General features: G+C 27.8%; 1 protein-coding gene across 1 annotated transcript in view; it reads right to left on the reverse strand.

The window, feature by feature from the left end:
• Positions 1-21,819, reverse strand: part of LOC136085710 (uncharacterized) — a 174,700-nt gene that overhangs the window by 124,572 nt on the left and 28,309 nt on the right. The window contains exon 6 of the mRNA XM_065807029.1: positions 14,826-15,026. Within this exon, the coding sequence (XP_065663101.1) occupies positions 14,826-15,026 (201 nt within the window). The remainder of the gene's footprint in view (positions 1-14,825; positions 15,027-21,819) is intronic.

Genomic DNA, 21,819 nt, shown 5'->3' on the forward strand with positions numbered 1-21,819 from the left:
GCATACCAATGGTCAGTTTCAGCTTGAATCATACGTTGATGATGGGAATCAATAGTGTGGCCTAATTGCAATCTCGTGGCAAGTTCTCGATAAGAAATGGTAGCATTTCCGTGAGAGGTTGACCTTTCATGTGTACGTAAAACATTTGACATGTTTAGCCAATCAGAGTAACTATCTGTTCCAGAAAGATATATGTCATCTGTACTGAATAGCTTGCAAAAAAAAAAAATACAGAATTTTTGGATATTGAATACACTAGCCAATCCCTGTCAATATCTTCTCCATTTTGCAACTTAGTTTTGTAATTGACAACTGTGAACTGTCTGCCTGAACTACTGTCAATAGGAAATTTATTATTTTTAACCTGCACTGGTCCTTTTACAACAAGCACTTGACGAATGTCATCTGTAATTCTGGCTGGCCACATTCCGCAGTTTTCAAGCGAGTCCCATGGTAGTGACGAAGTGACCACATTTTCCTCGGCACCAGAGTTCTGAAACAATACGATGATTATTTTACTAAATAAGAGTTTATAGAAAAACGACATTATTTTTAAAGTTCATTTTTAACAGTGGATGAAGGATGATTATTACAAAGATTTTTAGTTGATTTTTTCCAACTTACACAATCCTACATTTTTCACTTTTTTAAAATGGCATAGTAATCTTTTGTTTGTAAAGTTTGTTAAAAGTATTTTTTTATATTTTATCTTTTATTTTTGTATTTTTATTTGTTTTTTATTTTTACACCATAAAAAATTAATTTGCCGTATTTGTTATCATTTATTTTATTTTGTTTACTAATTTCCAGAATTGTAATATATATTTATATGCATACAAATATAGAACTGTATTTTGATTAGATTTTTTTTAATTCACTTATTTGTGTGAAGAGTTAAATTTGTTGATTTTATTTAGCTTATATATTTTATAAAACTATTGTAAATATTCAACTAAAAATAAGGTTTTTATATAAATAAAGAGTATCGTGGTGGAAAAATCCGCTTAAATTCTTTGTAATCTTATACCATTTACGCTTGTTTAAGCAATAAACATAAATAAATGGAAAAAAACAAAAAATACCTTGGCATTATTTACTTACATTTCTTAAAACATTGTTAAATTTGCTTCTGATTTTTTTAACTAAATTCAAAATAGATTTCGTTGGAGAGGAGTTAAAATTAAAGTTTTTATTTTAAAACAAGACTTCGTACAAGACTTGGTACTTTTGAAGGCCTTTGACTGTATCTGTATATAATTTTTGAATTTCTTAGTTTACATGCAAAATGCATGTAAACTAAGAAATTCAAAATCAAGCACAAACCTTTAATGAAGATGGTGAACTTGACGTACTCGTACTTGGTTGGTAATGTAAGTGTTCTCTTAGAAAAAAAGGTTTAACTGCTTCTACAGGAATTTCTTTTAAAACCTGAGACTGTGGATTTTCTTCTGACATCTTCTGCTCCAAGAGTACAAGTTATTTTATTATTTTTTTTGTTATGACTTTTAAATATGGTTGAAAGTACACCCAACACACAGTATCAATAGAAAAAGTGTTGTGAAAATAGCATACAATGGTTGTGAAGGCTTAACATAACGGTCTTTTATCTCTCTAAGTTATTATTATTGTACTTATTAACTAACTAAATAATATTAAATGCACTCTTGTGTTATTTCTTATCTGAATTTGATGCTGATTATCGTTATCATCTTGTTTTTCTAATATAGAGAAAAATTTCCACAATGCCTTTGCTTGTTTTTTGTCTTCTCTCTTCTTATCTGATTTGCGTTTTCTATAAAAGAAACCCGATGGTTTCTTTTTTACCGCCATAATAACTCACCCACTTATTTTTTCAAATATGTAACTAACAATTTATTTTAACTGCAATTGTTTTTTCATTTAGGTGCTGAGCAAATACATGCAAAATCAATATTTTAAAATATAAACTTTGGTGCCCCTAATATGTAAATAAACAGTTACAATAAACATTTATATATATATATATATATATATATATATATATATATATATAATATATATATATATATATATATAAAACATGATTTTCTATTTTGTAATGGATTTGAGGATTCGATATCGGTATGCACAGCTTTGCACTTATCCATGCTGTTTACTTGTCAATAATTTATTAAAAGACAAATGTTTCATCGTAACATTGAGAATAATTTTTCTCCTTAATTTAGCAAACTATTGATGTTAATGATATTGGTCGATAGTTTGAAGGATCTAACTTGCTTTCTTTTTTGAACAGTTGAGTTATGTTTGCAGTTAACCATATATTTGGTATAACACCACTATAGTATGACATTTTATAGATCATTGATAACGGGTTAGAAAGTGATTTTGAACATTCTTTGAGAACACGAGGATAAACTTTGTCAATACCAATTTCTTTATATACATTAAGGTTTACTAAATGATATTTAACATCAGTGTTATTAAAACTTGGATCGCTACAAAAAATTTCACCTTTTGAAGAAAAAGTTGCAGGGTTTAGTATGTCATCTTTTAACAATACTGAAACGTAATACTTATTTAAGCAAATTGCAATATCCTCCTTATCTGTTATAATTGAACCATTAACAGTTTTAAGTGCTTTAATTGAATCTTTTATAACTATTTTACTATTTAAATATGAATGAATACTTTGAGGTTACTTTTTTTGAGTTTTTAGCCGGATTTTAATGAAAACCTCTTATATCTTTATTAACTCTATTTTTGACATTTAAAGTCAAGGCTTTGTTGTCATTTACCATATCAGTTTGTTTAAATTTTGCCTGCGTTTGTACCATAACTTGTTTTTTAATTTTCCGATGCTCTTTAGTCATCGATGGAGCATATTTTTTACTTATTTCATAATTTATATTTGGATTAAATTTAATACATCAAGAAAAATATATATTTAGCCATTTTTTATAAGCTCGATTAGAATTTAAATCCCTAAACAAATTTTCCCAATCAAAACTTGAAAAATAATTTGAAAGTTCTTTATAATTTCCTTAAATGTTAAATAAGTTTGTCTTTTTTTTTAATTTTTGATCAAGATTGTTATTTTTATAAAAATATTTGAAATTCAATATATGGTGTTTATGTTCTATTCCACCGAGAGGAGGTAAGTAACTTTAACAGAAAATTTGATTTCTACTGTTCAAGACCAAGTCTAATAAATTTGGATCAAACCCAAAACTACCTTGAAATGTTGGCAACAAGACATTTTGATATAAGAAGCTATCATTTAAGGGTTCTTTGAGTTCTAAGGCGCTCAAATCTGAATAATTTTTAAGTTTACTGGAGCCATCACTAAAACCATTTTATATTTAAAAAATTGAAATCTCCGCAAATTAGAATTCCTGTGTATTTGCCTTTGTTCCAAGCTTTATAGACATTTTGGATAGATTTAGTTATTTTCAGACAACTTAAAATATCACTAGCACCATTTCGATATATACATCAACAAAGAATGTTTTCCCGACCAATCTCAACTGAACACAATTTTTTTTTGATAGCATTATCCATTAGACAGTTTTTAGTAACAGGATAAGATTTTATTGTATTTTTTATGAATACACGAACTCCTCCGCCTCTACTATATTCACGATATTTTATAAATAATCTAAAACCCCCAATATTTTTTTCAGATTTCTCAGTCCACCAAGTTTCTCAAATCATAATAATTTGCATCTAATTATAGGCTATTTTTTAAACTAACTCATACAATTTATTATTCAATGATGTGGCATTTGCGTAAAAACAGTTTAAAAATTTTTTTCTACTTGGATTCATTTTTTTACTATAATTTATTGAATTAACAAGTATTTTTTAATGTTCAATTACTCATGTGGTTGAAAATCAGAAAAACTGTTATTGAAATTTATTTATTGATTTAAGCTGAATCAATGAATACAAAAACGTTCTAAGTCATAAAAACTATTTTTTTGGGGACAAGAAAAAACTTATTAAATCCAAAACTATTTATTGAATAAAGTCATAAGAAATCTGGGTGCTTTATGACATCTTTAAATATTAGATTTGTTAAAGTATGTATCAAAAATTGTAATATGTATATATATATATATATATATATATACATATATATATATATATATATATATATATGTGTGTGTGTGTGTGTGTGTGTGTGTGTGTGTGTGTGTGTGTGTGTGTGTGTGTGTGTGTGTGTGTGTGTGTGTGTGTGTGTGTGTGTTATACATAGTTAAATTTGTCTGACTTAGAACCTTTTTGTTTACATGTGTTAAGGGATAATAACAAAAAGCTTGTCTTTTATATATTTATTCATTTTTTGTTCAAAAAACTATTAAAAATCAAAGGTCAGACTATTACACATAATAAATCACATAAAGTAGAAAAGAACCGATCACAAAGCCTTTGTAAGACATTTTAATGGATATCGTGTTCCTCTTCCCCGTCATTCGCCTCTTCAGTTGTTGGCCAGCTCATGAGTTCATCATAAAAACCATTGAACTCATCCGGAACATATTGCAATAGCTTCCCAATATCCTGCAGTTTCACTCTTTTTATCGAAACATTCCCAATTGATAGCACACATTTTGCGGAAACTCGACGATGCAATCAACGACTTAAGACATCTTGTAACTTTGGACCATCAGCTCATCAATGAGTTGCATACAGACAATTACACCTGGAGAAGTCCCGTAAGTGAAGTGCATTAGAGAACTTGTTCCAAAACTTATCTTATACTCAGCAGGAACTTTCTTTCCCCGTGTTTCTTCCGAAATGCAAGATTTTTTGTAGATTGTTGGCTACCACTTTTGAAAATCTACAATATCTTCTGTTGCGACTTCTTCAACAGTAAACTTAGCCGTAGTACTAGAATTAATGATAAAGTCCAGTTATCTGGTGAACAGTGTACACCCTATGATACCTTTTTAGTTTTCTTTTTATTACCGCGAAGTCCCGGTTGCAAGGTAGGTACGAGTGACCTCTTATCGGGTAGTACTGATCAATTCGATCAAAATAGGCCTGTATCTGTGAGAGCCAAAAAGACTCTGTTTAGTGAATGGTTTTTATTTTGGCCTCCACAGTTATCTGAGTACACATGGATTTCAGTAAACTGTGGAGGAGGAGACATTAGGTAATTGTACACAAAAGAGCACACCTCATCAAGGCTTTCTCTGGTTATGCCTTTATGGTACACATAAATATGACCTTTATTGCATTTAACATCGTGAATAGAGAAGAGGTTTACAGATAGCTGTCTGAGGTAAAAGGTTTCCTGGGCTGGTATCATCGGAAAAGGGATATTCTGCATGTATTCAAATGCGATTGCTCAGACATGAGGTTCATTTTGTTTTGTTTCCGTGTAGCTTTCATTCAGAAGTTTGTTGTAAAACTTTTTCCATCAACTTTTGTGCAGCATCAGTTCAGCAGAAGCATTTCTCTTTGCTGCATCACTGAGATTAGAGCTTTGTAATTTTAAAATAAGCTCCTCACTGGTGCAGTAAGAGTCTATCTGGGGACGGCCAAACCTAACGTAAAGTTGTCTTTAAAGTCGCCTTGAAAAAATTTGTTGCCACATTTTGCTTCAGAATGTTTTTCTTTAAACATTGAGTACAAAGTTTTGAAATTTAGTCTAGCATCTAAATTATTGATAGTTTTATCAGCATATTTGCTCCGTTTCACCGAATTATCTAAAAATTCTAAAAAGGTCATTTGGTGATTTTCCTAATACCAGCAGGGAGCGCAATTGTCAAATACGACTAATTTGATACCATAAAGGCTTTTAAAGGCATTCACGCATACATTTTCTTTGGCATCCTCACCAAAACCTCGTATTTAAATAAAAAGTCATGAGCTACTCTTCCTTCGGCACCTTCCTTTCTAGGTCGGTGAGTTTTCACCTTCATGCCTGTAATTAACGATTGTAGAAACACATTTTGCTCGTTCATTGTCTCTAACGATCTCATGCGTGCAAAGATCTTGTCGCTCTGGTTTTTTAGACGTTCCGTACATTTCTTCGAGCATCTGAAAGCAAAATACTCATTAGATGGTACTGATATAAATGTTCGAGGCAGGCCTAAATGCCATAGCCACACTCTAAAAAATGATGCTTGAGTAATTCGGCTATAACATTTGGCTACTGTTTAAGGTCAATTCACGAGCCTAAATGGAACGGTATGGAACGTGTTGGATTAGTTTTGTCTAAGACGTTTTTATGAAAACATGTTGCATGATATGCTATGATAAGTCTAAAAAAATTGTTAAAAGGCTAAATGAGTATCGAAATGGCAATACAAATCTCACCTAAAATCAGTTCCAACAGTAGTAGCAAATACAGTTCTGCCTTTCTAGTCAATGTACTCTATACCTTTCACTCTACCTTCTTTAACAGCATTCCTATTCCACATAGCCTCATTTTTAACCTTTCTTCCACTGCTACTATATGAATAATAAAATAAGCCCTAATAACCTCAAACTCGTAACCAAAACAAAAATTGGATTAAAAACATCTTACAGCTACCAGCAGAACACAACATGGCTTTATCAGTGCTGCCAACAAAAACCTTCTAAGTCACTGACCTAGAACCTTTTAGTTTACAGACAATATTTCAGATCTCTATTCAACGTGTAGGAAGAGGTCTGACTTGAGATTGCTTTACTATGCAGTGGTGGAACTGTCTTCAATGAACAAGTTTTTATCAAGAAATCGAATATTAAAAAAAAATTAAACTTAAGAACGTTTTTATATATATTGATTCAACTATTATTATCATTATGGTTTATACTTGATTACTTTGCTCTGATCTTTTTAACTTTATTATTTCTGATATCGATAACCAAAAGGGTTGTTTAATTGACCTTTTGAATTTAGTTCTTCATTTAATTGATTTCTTTTTGAAACCAAACTCTTTGAAAATTCATTCTGATTGGTATAAATGGATACTTTTTTGAAACTTTCTGAATCTTTGAATTGCTTGGAAGCTTTTAATATTGTATATTTATCTAAACTATCAGCTCATTTGATCAACAAAGGTGTACTTGTTGCCATTGTTTTGTTATATTCATTTTTATTTTTAAAGCGATGAATTCTCTTTATTTTATCAGGATTTTTATTTCACACTAAAGGTTTTTAAGAATATTTTCATCAAACTTTTTTCTATTTACAGCATCAGAATCAGTTGAATTTGGTATACCAAAAAACAATAATGTTTGTATATCTTTTAACTACGTCTTATTTTAAATCTAAAATACCTTGTGTAAGCTTTGTTTCTTCTGTCGATGTATCGTACTTTTTACAATTGAATAGTTTACTCCTATCTAAAACGCTGCTTATTTTTTTTTTCTTCTAATTAAAAACAGATAATAATATCTACCCATGTTTTATTTTTTACTTTTTAATTTTTTTTTTATTCAACTATATCAACAAAAATTTAGAAATGTTCATCATAAATTAATAGAATTTGGTTAGGTGTCACTCGTATAGTTACAAACTTGTCAATGGAGTGACACCTAAAAAACATACGAAATATAAATAAGAGAGAAAAAAAAGAAAAGATTGTTAAATAAATAATAATGATATATGTAATAATTATAGTTAGTACAAAATAATAATAATAATAATAATAATAATAATAAAGTATCAGTAATATGAATAATAATTATAGTACAATTTATACATATATATATATATATATATATATATATATATATATATATATATATATATATATATATATATATATATATATATATATGTATATATATATATATATATATATATATATATATATATATATATATATATATATATATATATATATATATATATATATATAATACTTAAGTACAGATAAAAAATATAAAGAAAAACAGTCCAACGATATATTTTTAAATTGAATTCTGAAAGAGATTTTTATTTATTTTAGTTGAAAAAAAACAACTCTCTTAAAGATTTTGTTAAGAATTTTAATAAATAATGTTTTTTTAAATTTTTTGATAAAATCAATCATCATAACAAAACAAACAAAATTTAAAATACCAAAAGTGCGGTCATATAAAATAAAATTTATTGTGTACCATATTTTAGCTAATAATTTTTAATTTCTTTTTAATTTTTATTATGAGAAATTGTCTAAATAAATATTCTGGCTCTTTCAAGCAGATAAATAAAAAAATTTTGTCATTTTACTTTTATGATTATTTTTTAAGCGTCGTAAAACACTTTTTTTCTTTTTTGTTTTGCAAAACAATTTTGATGAAAAGTTTAGAATAATATTATTTTTTTCTTTTTCTTAACTAATTACATTTAATTTGCGCGAATATCAAACGTTATTTAAAATGTGTTAGCCTAAGATCTCCTCTTTAATTTGAAAAAAAAACTGAATCCATGAGACTTGGCAACTCCGTGAGATAGTAAAAGCCCATTAGTGGTAACAAAACAAAAAAGTTAAAAAATCAAAAAATTAGGATTTTAAATTTTATTGTTGTCTCTACGTTTATATATTTAGCACCATCAAAATGCTTTAGTCATAATCATTCACTTGAACTTTATTTTTTTATTTACTTGAAAATTATTTATTAAAAATGACAATAACAAAAACCATAACGGTGGACTTAATTATCAAAAAGGATGTTATTGGCTAAGTTTCAAAATGTCATAACTTTTTAACCACTTGAATTTAGAAGTTTTTTTTCATGTTTCATTATTAGATACCGCCCCATGGGAAATGAGCAAGCGACTAGCTAGCTTTATAGCAATTTTCAAGCGACTTTTTTTTCTTATTTTATTTTTTCCTAACGTCTTTAACATCTTTAAAAATTCAATTTTTAGTGTTGAGTCTATTATAATTATGAGAATTATTGAACTTTAAACATTGCGATTTTGTAGCAATGTGTCGCTGGCTACATGTCGTAGCTTTGTAGCTAGCGATAAAAATCTACATATAAATATCAACATATCAACAGCTGGTTGATAGTTACATTATGTAGCTATCAATTTTTTCTTCAAGTTTTTGCCCCTCTCGCTCTAAACGTGAGAGCAGCAAGTTGATAAAACGTTTTTTGTACTATTTTCAACTAGTCTTATATTCATCGAGAATTTTTAAGTTTCATTGTATAATTTCTGAGCGTTCAAAAACTAGGACTATGTAAAGCTTGCAACCCCTTCAAATGAGGAGGGGTTAAACTTTATATGGTCATAATTTTTGAATGCTAAAATATTTTACTATAAAATTTAAAATTTCTCGATGAATATAAGTCTAGTTAAAAATAGTACAAAAGATATAATATCAACTTGTCGCTCTCACATTTTTAGAGCAGAGGAGGACAAAAATTTGGGGCTTTTGTGTTCCTAACCTCCAATTGTCGCAGTTTTTGCAAAGCATCCTTATTTTACCTAAGTAAAAACATAAAAATGTTTGGAGTTTACTCCATGTCTGGAAGTTAGTTATATCAAAGACAAAAAAGCGCTGGCGGCGCCCCAGGCTACATATTAAAATTTTATACACTGCGATTTTTTTCCGATACGACGCTAGCTACAATAGCCTGAAAAAGAAAAGGTTTTTAATTACATTAAAAATAAATAATTCTGACTCGTTTATCATTACAAACGTTTTTAAGTTAGTAAAATGCTTTTAAGTAAAGTAACTAATGATTTTAATTAAAGTACCAAAAAAGTTGTATAAATTTGTATTATAGTATTTGATTATGTATGATTTTTTTAAAATAAATGTAATTTTAAACTTTATAAGTAAGCACTTTAAAAAATGATGGAATAAAAGCCTAAAAGTTGTCCCTCCAATAATTACTTCCGGAGCAATGATTTACTAGGAAATAAGTAATCCGGGTTTATTTTTCTCTTAGGAAATAAATACTCCTCTAGAAATTAGTACTCCTCTTTTATTTTTTCAAATAAACTGAATTTAAGGCAACGTTAACACCTTTTGCTGTTCACAATTTTTGATCTAAATTAGTCAATCTGAAGCGTTACGTTATTTGATACAATTAAAAATGGTTTTACAGCATCTTTAACTGTAAAGCATTTAATTGCAGCAGTAATATTTACATTTTTAAAGCCTTTTTAAATTAAAATACTTTAATTAAAATATTTCTAAAAACTGCTTGAAAGATTTTTAATTTATTGACTGAATTGAAACATTTATGATGTACTATGATGACGTCGAACAATTTATCTTTACTTTAAAGAGCTTCGCAGGGTTACTAAAGTTGCCTATGGTGTAGCAAAAGTAGAGGCTCTACAAAGAATAGTTTGGTAGGGTTCTTTGGAAAAACCTGAAATAAACTTCTTTGGAGAATCCAAATTAGTTTCTCAGGAAATCTTTTAGAGCTCTTAACTTCAATGCTAACGGAGCACTGACAAAAAATCTTTACAGAACTTCAAAGGCTGTAAAACTAATCGTAAGAACTTACGGTTTTTTTGAACCATTTAAAAACCAATTTTGTCTTTTCTAATAAAAGCAGAGGTTACATTCTTATCAGGAAATCTATTAAAATAAAATCAGAATTATTTACAATCTCATAAAACCAATCAAAATTACTTGGAAAAAGCCATTAAACACGTGCCTTTGAATTTTTTTGAACTTCAGTTTTTATTAAATTTAAGCGGCCGTGGTGCAGTATTTAAAGCGTTTGCTTTAGAAGCAGGAGATCCAGGTTCGAAACGAACTCTGGACATATTTTCGGATCACGTTAAGGAAGGAGGCGAGAACTTCCTAGTTAAATGCACTTCCGCGGTGCTCTGTGACAAGACCGTTAGGACTTCTCGGGGCACCAAAAATATATATATATATATAAAAAAAAAAAATATATATATATATATATAGCAAAAGCATTTATAATAAAAAAATGGTTTAATAAAAATTGGAATTTGCTGTTTATTTCAAATTAGTTTGTTAATGTTTGTGACAAATTAGTGACTTATTGTTAATTTCAAATTAAGTAATTAGACATTTATATCATACAAAAAAAAAACTATTAAAAAACACTTATGAAAACAAAAATGCTTTCTTTGCAATTTAATACAATATCTTTATCTTTAAGTAAAAACAAAAAATTTGTGTCTTGGTGCACAATTTAATGTGTAACAAAATTTTTTTCATGGTTATATTTTTGTTGCTCTATATAAGGAATACACATTAGCGTTAGTCAACTAAGCAGCAGTTAAATAGTACAAAATTTTAAAAGTTGTATTTGATAAATTATCCATAAATTAAATATAAAATAGGACCTTCAGGAAATTTTTATTTTTAGGAAAGGGTAAAAGATAAGGAGAGTTTAAGCATGGTAACAAGTGTTTCCGCATCTTTAATATATCCAAGTTACTCTTGATTGGTGGTTTACTTTCTAATATTTCAGCTGCAAAGGCAACAGCAAATCGTCCATTACTGTAATCGTCTGTTTATTTTTGTACCGGAAGGAAAACTATAAGTAAATATTCATTACTATTAGTATTATTTTAATAAAAACACTGAACACATTTCAAAGAAACATGACTCAATGATGTATGAAGGCTATCACAAACATTCACTGTTCTATTTGAGCAAAATGTAAGAAAGCAATGACATGAGCCATTATGCATAATTTGTATGTAACAGGAATACTTATTTACCAGCCTAAAATAACAAGGGGGAGTACTTTTTTACTAGGAAATAAGTACTCCGGGAGTACTTACGGGAAGTCATTTTAGGCTGCCGCAACGGTCTCCTTAAGAAACTTTATATAACAAACATTAAAGTTAGTTCAGTCAAAAAAAAGAAAGATTTAGTTGAATAAAAAAAAAATAAAATAAAATAAAATTTGAACACTGTTTAAATTAAATAACTTGGATCTTTACTTATGTTTTTTATATTATTAAAATACATTCAACTATTTTTTTTTTGTATGAACAATATATTTTTTTTTTTGAAGAACTCTTACAACCTTCATAAATTTGCAAATGGAATTAATGGCCAGAGCAAGAAGATGACATTATTTTTGTCTTACCGCCAAACACCGAGTTACAATATATATATATATATATATATATATATATATATATATATATATATATTTTTTACAAAGTTTTTTTCCAAAAGTATGAAATATAAACTAAGAAATAAGAAAAACGTTTACAAATATATTAAATAAAAAATTAAACTAAAATAAAATTGTCTTGAATAAAATAATACCATAAATAAATAAGATAAATAAAATAGAAAAACCATAAACAAATTAGATATACAAAAAACAAACAAACAAACAAAAATTGAGAAAAAATGCGGTTAATAATAATGATTAATGTCAGTAATTATTAAATTTAGTTTCTGAACTTACAAGATAATTAAATTTAAGATTAACTCAATTTAATTGCATCGTTTTTTAAATCGATTTTTAGTGTTTTAGATGATTTTAGTGATCTATTTAAAAAGAAAGAAAATAAATCAACATCTGTGTGTAATTAACACTGCTAAGATTTAAATTCGACTGATTATGTGAAAAGGCCCAAAATTCTGAACTGAATAAAAACTCAGTTTTGAATAAGATTTAGGTATCAGAAAGTTGTTTACGGAACATATTGTAGATTACTTATGGTGTAATTCTTTGAAATAAGTTTTGAAACTTTTTAGTAACAGTCTAGACTTTGTTTTATGCGTAAATTGTAAAACTTAATGAATGTTAAGTTTGAGAATATTTAAGGCAGCAAGTCTACGTAAAAAGGTTCATAAGGAACAGCTTTACCAGCTCCAAATGATATTCAAACAGCAAGTTTTAGCTTGCTATTTCATAACTTAGTGTGATTTGTATTTGCCCGTACGATATTGCCGTAAGTTAAATAACTATGTGTAAAAGAAAAATAAAAGATTTTTAATGACCATAAATTTAAAAATATCTTTGCTCTATAGATTATGCTAATGTTTTTTGAGATTTCTTTTTCAACAGAGTTCAAATATTGTTTCCATAATTGATTTTTATCAAAATTTATTCCTAAAAAATTAACAGAAGTTTGCCTTTTGATAATATTTTTATTAATTTCGAGATTGGGTAAAATAATAGATATTTTTTTTTATTTGCTTGGTTTGAGGAAAAAGGAAAATTTTTGTTTTTTAAACATTTAAAGACAATTTGTTGTATATAAACCATTTATTTACTTTTTTTACTTCTTCATTGACTACTTTAAAAAGTGTTTCAATATTTTTAGAAGAATAAAAAAGGTTAGAGTCACATGCAAATAAAATAAATTTAATGAGTTTGATGTTGAAGATAAATCATTAATGCATAGTAATGAAAGTAAAAGTCCTAATATAGAACCCTGAGGAATTCCATAAGTTATAGCATTTTTATATTAAAATGTTTCTCCGTTATCACATAGTGCGTATTGTTTTCTGTTCGACAAGTAGTTTTCAATCAAATGTAAGCTTAAATCTTTTATTCCGTATTGTTCAATTTTTTAATAAGAATGGATTGATTTACGGTGTCAAAAGCATTTGATAGATCAATGAAAACTCCTATTGTGAAAAAATCTTTTTTAGTTTATAAAGTGCTAATGATTTTTTATAAAAGTATTCATGAATATCTTGTGTGTTTTTTATATTTGTGTGAGTATGTGTTTTTTATTAAAAATTTCTTAAAATAAAGAAAAAGAATCGCTTCTGAAAGATGCGAATGAAATAAGAAAACTTCCTGGTTGCAAAATACTACAGTTATTACATAATTAATTATGACCATTCCCAGCTTCCTGTGTAATAATTTTTTTCTATAATTTGAAAATTTTTTAATGTTTAGACATTCTTCCTGATGAACCTACTGATGTAGAAACTAATGAAGAAAGAAAAACTTAGATAAGTGTTTTTACTAAATTATTATATATATATATAATATATATATATATATATATATATATATATATATATATATATATATATATATATATATATATATATATATATATATATACATATTTAGTTTAAGCTATACAAACTTATTATTGCGCTGTTCTTTAAGAACATAGAGCATAATAAGATCAGATATGTTAAGATAAATATATGAAGTAAAATATAAATAAAAATTTTAACAAAAATGACATAAAATAAGAGACTAAAATAATATAAAATACCAAAAATTATTATATTCTAATAGAAAACCACAAATAGTTTACTAAACTATCAATATCATAGTTGCAGTAAGGTAAAATAAATAACCACCAGGTGATAAAATGTAGAAATATATGTAAAGTAACAATAATACAAAAACCAGTCCAGTCTGACCATGAATATAATAACATTTGGTAATGTCATGTGTGTATTTATTGAGGTTCCTGTCGTTTGTAAGTAGGTGAATTGTCAAATCGGGACGTCGAGTTTGTGAAAATTGTGTCAATATAAATCTGTATACATTCTGAAAGTAGTGAATTGAGTGGTCTTAAGTCATTTGGTGTGTTGTTAAAAAGTAGCTTGACGGCTTCTATACCATCTCCATGGAGAATAGTTATAGGGATGTAACAGTGGCGGTAACAAATATGCATTTGTGAGGCTGTTGTTTTCTTAAGCATGTGGAGAAATTGAGTGGATTCTGTGAAATATGAAGTATAAGTTTCGGCTTGCGGTTGAATGAATGTTGTCACAAAGTATGAAAGGTAGTCCGTGGACATGCGCGATAGTTTTTAGTGATAATTAACTAAAAAAAATAGTTTTATATTTTAAGATAAAAACTATAAGTACATTGAAAGTTCATAACAAAACTTTAAGTTTAAAATCATTATGAAAATTATTAATATTTAAAAACTCAATCTAATTTAAATAATTAAACCTATAAAACTTTAAGTACTTCACCTCTTTTTGCTTTACAAATATATCCATACTTATAATAACAATCTTGAGCATTCCAACTATTAACATTTATTACCACGCATCTTGTTTGTAGAAGTGAAATATTACTTTTTTGAGATAATTTGTTTTCAATAGGTATTTTTAGACTCCATTTTGTATGATCAGACCAGACAAACTTCTTATGACTCATAAGGTAATTGAGGCCTTAAAAAAATAAGATAACAATTATTATTAATACTTTTTGAAATAAGGATAATATATATATATATATATATATATATATATATATATATATATATATATATATATATATATATATATATATACACACTCCTAGTTAAGTTAGTTATGTGGAATGTCTCAAACAAAGATAAATTCAATAAAATTGAAACTAAAAAACAGGATCATGAAGCAAAATTTAATGGCGAATGGGAGGTTAATTTTTTTTTTTTTTTCAATTTTTATTTAGGTGCCCTAAGAAGTCCTTACGGTCTTATTACAGAGCACCACGAATGAGCATTTAATTGGAAGTTCACGTCTTCTTTCTAACTGATGTCGCAAAACTTGCCTAGAGGTGGAATTTTAACCACGGATCCTTTCTTTCCGAGACAAGTGCGCTACCACTGTGCCACGGCTGCGCTGATAATGGAGAAATGGTAATGGAGATATAGAGAAGACCCCGACCAATTATTTAACAAAGATTCTCCATACGTCATATCAAAAATGCAAGCGCAGAATATGAAAATGAACTACGGTATTATATCAATCTAAAATAGTTAAATGAGTATGACGAAAATAAGATGGAAAAAAGTAGACCAAAATTGTTATTTTTACATTGTTGGATAACAGCCATTAATGGAAAGTTCCATTAATGGCTGTTATCCAACAATGTAAAAATAATAAAGTCAGACCGGTTTTGGACTGGAGGGAAGCTAAAAGTTTAGGTGGAGTATACACGAGATGCAGATGTGTTTTGAGAAGCTAAGGGAATGAAGACGAATGGGAAACAAACCAGAGAATAATAATTTACGCTTAATCTAGACTTAAATTAACAATTAAAGCTTAAATCCAGTTAAAAATTGAGAAATCTTTTTAGCCATACCAAACAGAAATATTTTGAAACAAAATATATTGCTTCACATGCCTTGATTTTGGATTGAATGTTGCGCTAATAATTATGAACTTTTTTGTGAGTACCATGATTGATAAAGATGAATTGGTAAAGAGGGAAGCATCCGCTTACGTGGACGATATTTTTGTCAACGAGGAAATAGTAATTTACGATTATGTTAGAGAACATTTCGAAAAATATGGTTTAGAGAGTAAGAAAGGTGAACAAACTCGATGTAATGGGATTCGTATATTGGGATTACGTGTGTACAGGGTTGGTTGTAAGTTGTTGAGGTCCAGAGACAATTAAATTGATACGATTCCGAAAAAGTTTAACAAAAAAGAAGTGTTTTCCGTTTTTAAGCAGTTAGTATGACACTTGCCAGTCTGTGGTTGGTTACAGTGCAGTCTTTTAAAATATAGAGTTGTTAGTTTGAAGAAGGGTTGGAACGATGAAATTTGCAAAAAAATTTAAAGTACTTCAAGAAGTTTTTATATTGTGGGAAAGTGCGATCCTGTTTACGGGGATTGGACTGCATATGGTGACGAGGATGATGTCTGGGTTTAAGCTAATTCTTTGGTGATTAGTGCTCTTATTAAAATTAGTAAAACTACTTTACAGGATGCAACATGGCTACGAAAAGAAATGTCTTATGTTCACATAAAGATGGCGGAGCTGTTGAGCTGTAAATAAAAAATGCGAACCATATCAGTCAATTGATCCAGTACCTGTACAATAGATAAAGGAAAAATTAAGTGCTAAAGATAGAAGAGTGGCCATGGATATGACGCATTTTGGCACAGAAAAATTTCTTATTCTTATTGTTGCGGACCTTCAAGATACGGACTGTGGCAACAACTTTTGAGTTGATACGGAAGTCTTGCCACTCCGCCCTTCTTTTGTGAGCGAAGAACGCTATTGAAAATTTTGACAGATAACGAAGCAAATTTTAAAAGTAAGAGTTTGATCATTTTTCTTGAGGCTGTAGAGTGGTGTGTGGTAGTTTATTCCATCCGCCTGAATTATTTAAACAACTAAAGATTTTGGTTTATAACTGTTTGAAGTGTACCTACACATCCGTACTATCTTAATAAATATAAACAAGGAGGTAAAATGCTTAGAGGATAGGAATTCTAATAATAAAGTTTACACAAAAGTAATATTCGCAAAGCAATATAAGAAACTGCTTTCGCAACAAAAATTAAAAGACTGTTACCTAATTAGTTGTTTTTTTACATTAAAAAAATGTACAAAAACTTTTAGAATATATAAGTATTAGTAAAGGTATAATCACTAAATTATTCTCAATATATTCAAACAGATATAAGTTATTATCTATCTGAACTAATACCACTCATTTGTAAAACAATCAGAGTAAAACTGTATGATCGGAGGTGTTAAATGATAATGAGAGAAATTTTACCACTATAAACTAATCAGTAATTGTTTGGCAGTAGTATGATTTCTGATCAAAAATCTGATTAAATTAGTATCATAGTTATATAAAAATTAAAAAATATCTGTCTGAATTATTGCCACCTCTCAAATGAATTACTAAACTTTTGTCTGAATTATCATCTTCCTCCTATTTAATCATTAAATTGTATTATGACAATGTTTTTAAGTTATATGTTAAAAAGTATACAACTATAAACTATTAGTTATATATAGTTTATAATGTTAGATGTTAAAAATGTTTATGTAAATGTAAATTAAAATCTCACTTAATTATGAAGTTAAGCTCATTATACTGTAAAGACAAAACAGAATTATTCTCTTTGAAAGGTATATTAGAAACAAATATAATTTCTTGTAAAAGCGCGAATCTTGTTAAAACTTGGAAAGTATTTAGTTTTTTAAAAATCAAGTGTTTGCGAACTTCTGTGTTAAAGTTGGTGATAGTATTCTTCAAGTTCAAATTAGATATAATAAAAAAGTATTTCTTACATATGTAAGATCTCAAATCATGTTTTCATGAGGTAATAATGTTTTTAGAGAAGTTATTACTGATAAAATATTTAAAGTTTTAAACATTTTATTATATTTGCGGATTGCCCTCTGACACTTAAAGTAAATAACAACTGTTCTTAGTATAGTAGTTTGTTTATTCAAAGTTCAATAAAAGAAGAATTTATCAGTTTTTTAAATTGCACATATGTTGTTATTAGTTGAAGACTATTTAATATTTTGTTATTTCAGATTTTTCTGTAGATATCAGGAATTGTGTTGGAGCAATCAATGGTCTCACTAAAGGTTCGTCTTCTTGTATTTAATTCTAATTTAAAAAGCTACATATGCTCATTGAAACATTCATAACCTTAATTTAACTATTTGCATCTCGTGCAAAGTTCAATATGTCAATTATCTTTTGACAAACATGAAAGAAATATCTTCCTTTTAAACTTTTACCTACCAGACAACAAAAGTTAGAGGAGCATATTAAAAGTACTGCTCCGTTTGTTGTTAGACGTTAGCTGTTAGCCGTTAGCTGTTAAAAAAACAGTTAAAAGATGTTTGCATAACACTTCTAACGAAAAAAAACAATTAGTTTAAATACTTTTCAAGAACTTTGTATTAAATACTTTTCAAGAACTTTGTATTAAATACTTTTCAAGAACTTTGTATTAAATACTTTTCAAGAACTTTGTATTAAATACTTTTCAAGAACTTTGTATTAAATACTTTTCAAAAACTTTGTATTAAATACTTTTCAAGAACTTTGTATTAAATACTTTTCAAGAACTTTGTATTAAATACTTTTCAAGAACTTTGTATTAAATACTTTAAAAACTTTGTATTTTTGTTCCAAATAAAAAAATTTCAGAGGTTTTTGTGACGCTAGTTAGAAGGACTCCTTCATATTTTTTATTTATTTTAATCAAACAGATTTACTGAATTCCCTTGCTTTACCTTGCAGGCTTGATTTATGGTAGCTTTCTAGTCAAATTTAAAAAAGTGATTGCTACCTTTTAATGAACTTCATGTGAATGTGTGCACATTTTCTTTGCTTTAGCGCCTGAAAAATTATATGTAAGGTTCCATGGTTCAGGACCAGCCAAATGATTTAGCTTTGATATATATTTGTACAAAGTTGGTTATAGATATTAAAAAAACTTACTAATAAGTTTGCTAAAATAATCGTAACTAAATATTTTTAACATTTAAACAAACGTAAAATGTATATATATATATATATATATATATATATATATATATATATATATATATATATATATATATATATATATATATATATATATATATATATATATATATATATATATATACATATATATATATATATTTATATATATATATATATATATATATATATATATATATATATATATATATATATATATATATATATATATATATATATATATATATATAATATTAGAAAAAACTTTTTAAATTTGATATACAAAAATAAAAATCATAGTAAAAAAAGCAGCTATTTTTGCAGCCATCTCGTCCTCTCAACATTATTTTGTTCTTTCTACAAATGTAATAAATAAATAGTTCTATCTAATATATAAAATAAATACAAAAAAAAATTATATACAAATAAATGCAACGTTTTATGTAATATAATATATTATATTATATCAGGTAGAACGTTGTATACATCAACACTAACTTAGTTTTATTATAATTTTTAATAAAATTTTATGTTTTTGTTGCTGTATTTGTAATTTCTTTTATTTTTTGAAATATTTTTTCCGGTTTTATCTATTTATCAGCTAGATTTAATGAAATAAAGGTTTTAGAGTTTACTTTTTCCTAACATAATGGGGTATTAAGAATGTATCTCTGAATATCTCTTTGTTTAATTTTATATTTTGTATTATACTATCATATAACAATATTTTGTTTTAATTTGCATTATTTTATAATATATTTGTTACAATATAATTGTAAAACTTTACAATATGTAAATTTAATTTTATAACGGTAATGTGTAATATGGGCTAACAGTTTGATTTTTTCAATCCTTCCTGATTCTATTCTTAAGGAAAGGGGTTTAAAAGTTTCTTGTGGAAAAGTTGAATATATTTCAATATTGTTCTTGATTTGCCCATGTTAGAAACATAGAAAAAAGTATTAATTTTACTTTAATTAGTATAGTTTTTTCTACCTCTTTTGATTTACATATACTAGTAGTGTTTTTTTTTTTTTTATAGTTCAATTATAATGATTATTGTTTTTTACTTAGAATAAATTTATTCTAATTAAAAAAACAATTTTTAAATAGAATTAATTTATTCTAACTAAAAAAATATAATTTTGATAAATTTAATTTTTTTATTTTTTAGTTTTACCATAAGGTTCTGTGGTACTTCATTATTTACATTTAATTTGACCTCTATTGAAATTTGGTTTTAATTTAGTACATTTTCAATAATGAAAATTTTCTGTACTAATCATTAGTCAACAGTTTAGGTAATAAAGTTAAATTCAACACCATTAATGTAAGAACAACTTTGCTTTCTGGTAACACCATTAAACAGTTTATTACGATTATTAGCATGTCATTGCTGTCAGGGCAGAAGAGTCGGTTAACCGCAGTTCCGACCCTGACTCTGACTCCTTAGCTTTATTATGGACCGCCTCCGACTCCGACTCCTTTATAAGTCACCAAATTGTAACAACAAATTTACCGTGTTAAAATGTCAAGATTGCCTAATTCATCACCATGATATAAACAATCCGACCAGTTAGAGCTTTAAACAATATTTATTAGAAAAAACTTCTGAGCAAATAAATTTTCTGAACTTTTGTAAATAGATATACAATAAACTCTTATGCAGTCACTAATAAAATTATAAATTAGTCCTCAAAAAAAGTATTGCCTCCGTCAGATCATCCTTCATTGATGTTCTCAAATCTGATCTTAATATTTTTAGCGCAGAGAACAACCTCTCCACACTAACTTGAGTTGGTGGCAAAGCAGTAACCGCTCGGGCAACTTCTCTGACCATTTCAAGATTCATATCAATTGGTTGCAGTACTGTTACTTTTGATGAAGGGTCGAATTGTTCCACAACTTTTAATGCACATGAAAAACTGTGCTGAAATTTAATGGCAGTGTTCTCTGATAGGGATGACACTTTTTCGATGCAGAAACGTTTCGCAAGGTCTTTAAGGTCTAAATATCTCTCAAAATCAAGTTCTTTATTGGTAGATGATGTTGAAAATGTGGTAGAATGACCCAATTCTTATTGTTCCTGACAGTTCGGCAACTTTTTCATCCTAACAGCTATTTCAAACATAGCTTCTTTTCCTTTAGTCAGTTGTTGACCATCAAGAAGTATCCGATGAATTGGGTTTACATAAACAGTCACCAAAAAAATCTTATTTTCTAATGGTACTTTTTCTCTCTGTTTTATTGAAGCGGCAATCCCACTTGCAAATAAAGCTCCTTTTTGAGACAGGCAATTCATCAATTTTTTCCACTCCATAAGAAAAATACCTGGAGTTAAGTCCTCCTCTTGCAATTTTTTAGTCACTGCAAATAGATGTTGTAGCAATTCTTCAAGCTCTTTCACCTGGTTCCATTGGCTTTCGTGTAGCATCAATTGAGGATTAGCCATGTCTACGAGAAAGGATTTTAGTTCAACCAAGCGTTGAATCATTAAGTAGGTAGTTCCCCATCGTGTCACTTGATCAATAATTGCCTCTTTTCCAGCGCGTCTCTTCAAAATTGAGTCAACTTTAGGGGTTCTGGTAGCACTAACCAATTTTCTTAACTTTCAATAAGTGCAGCAGCATGTTCTTCTTGCAGACCATCCCGTATAGCTAGCTCTAGCGTATGCACAGCACAGCGCATGTGATGAATGCGAAAACGTATCGACATAGTTTCAACAAGATCATCTAAACTGCAAT

This window comes from Hydra vulgaris, chromosome 10 (assembly GCF_038396675.1).
Source record: "Hydra vulgaris chromosome 10, alternate assembly HydraT2T_AEP".
In the NCBI taxonomy this organism is placed as follows: Eukaryota; Metazoa; Cnidaria; class Hydrozoa; order Anthoathecata; family Hydridae; genus Hydra; species Hydra vulgaris.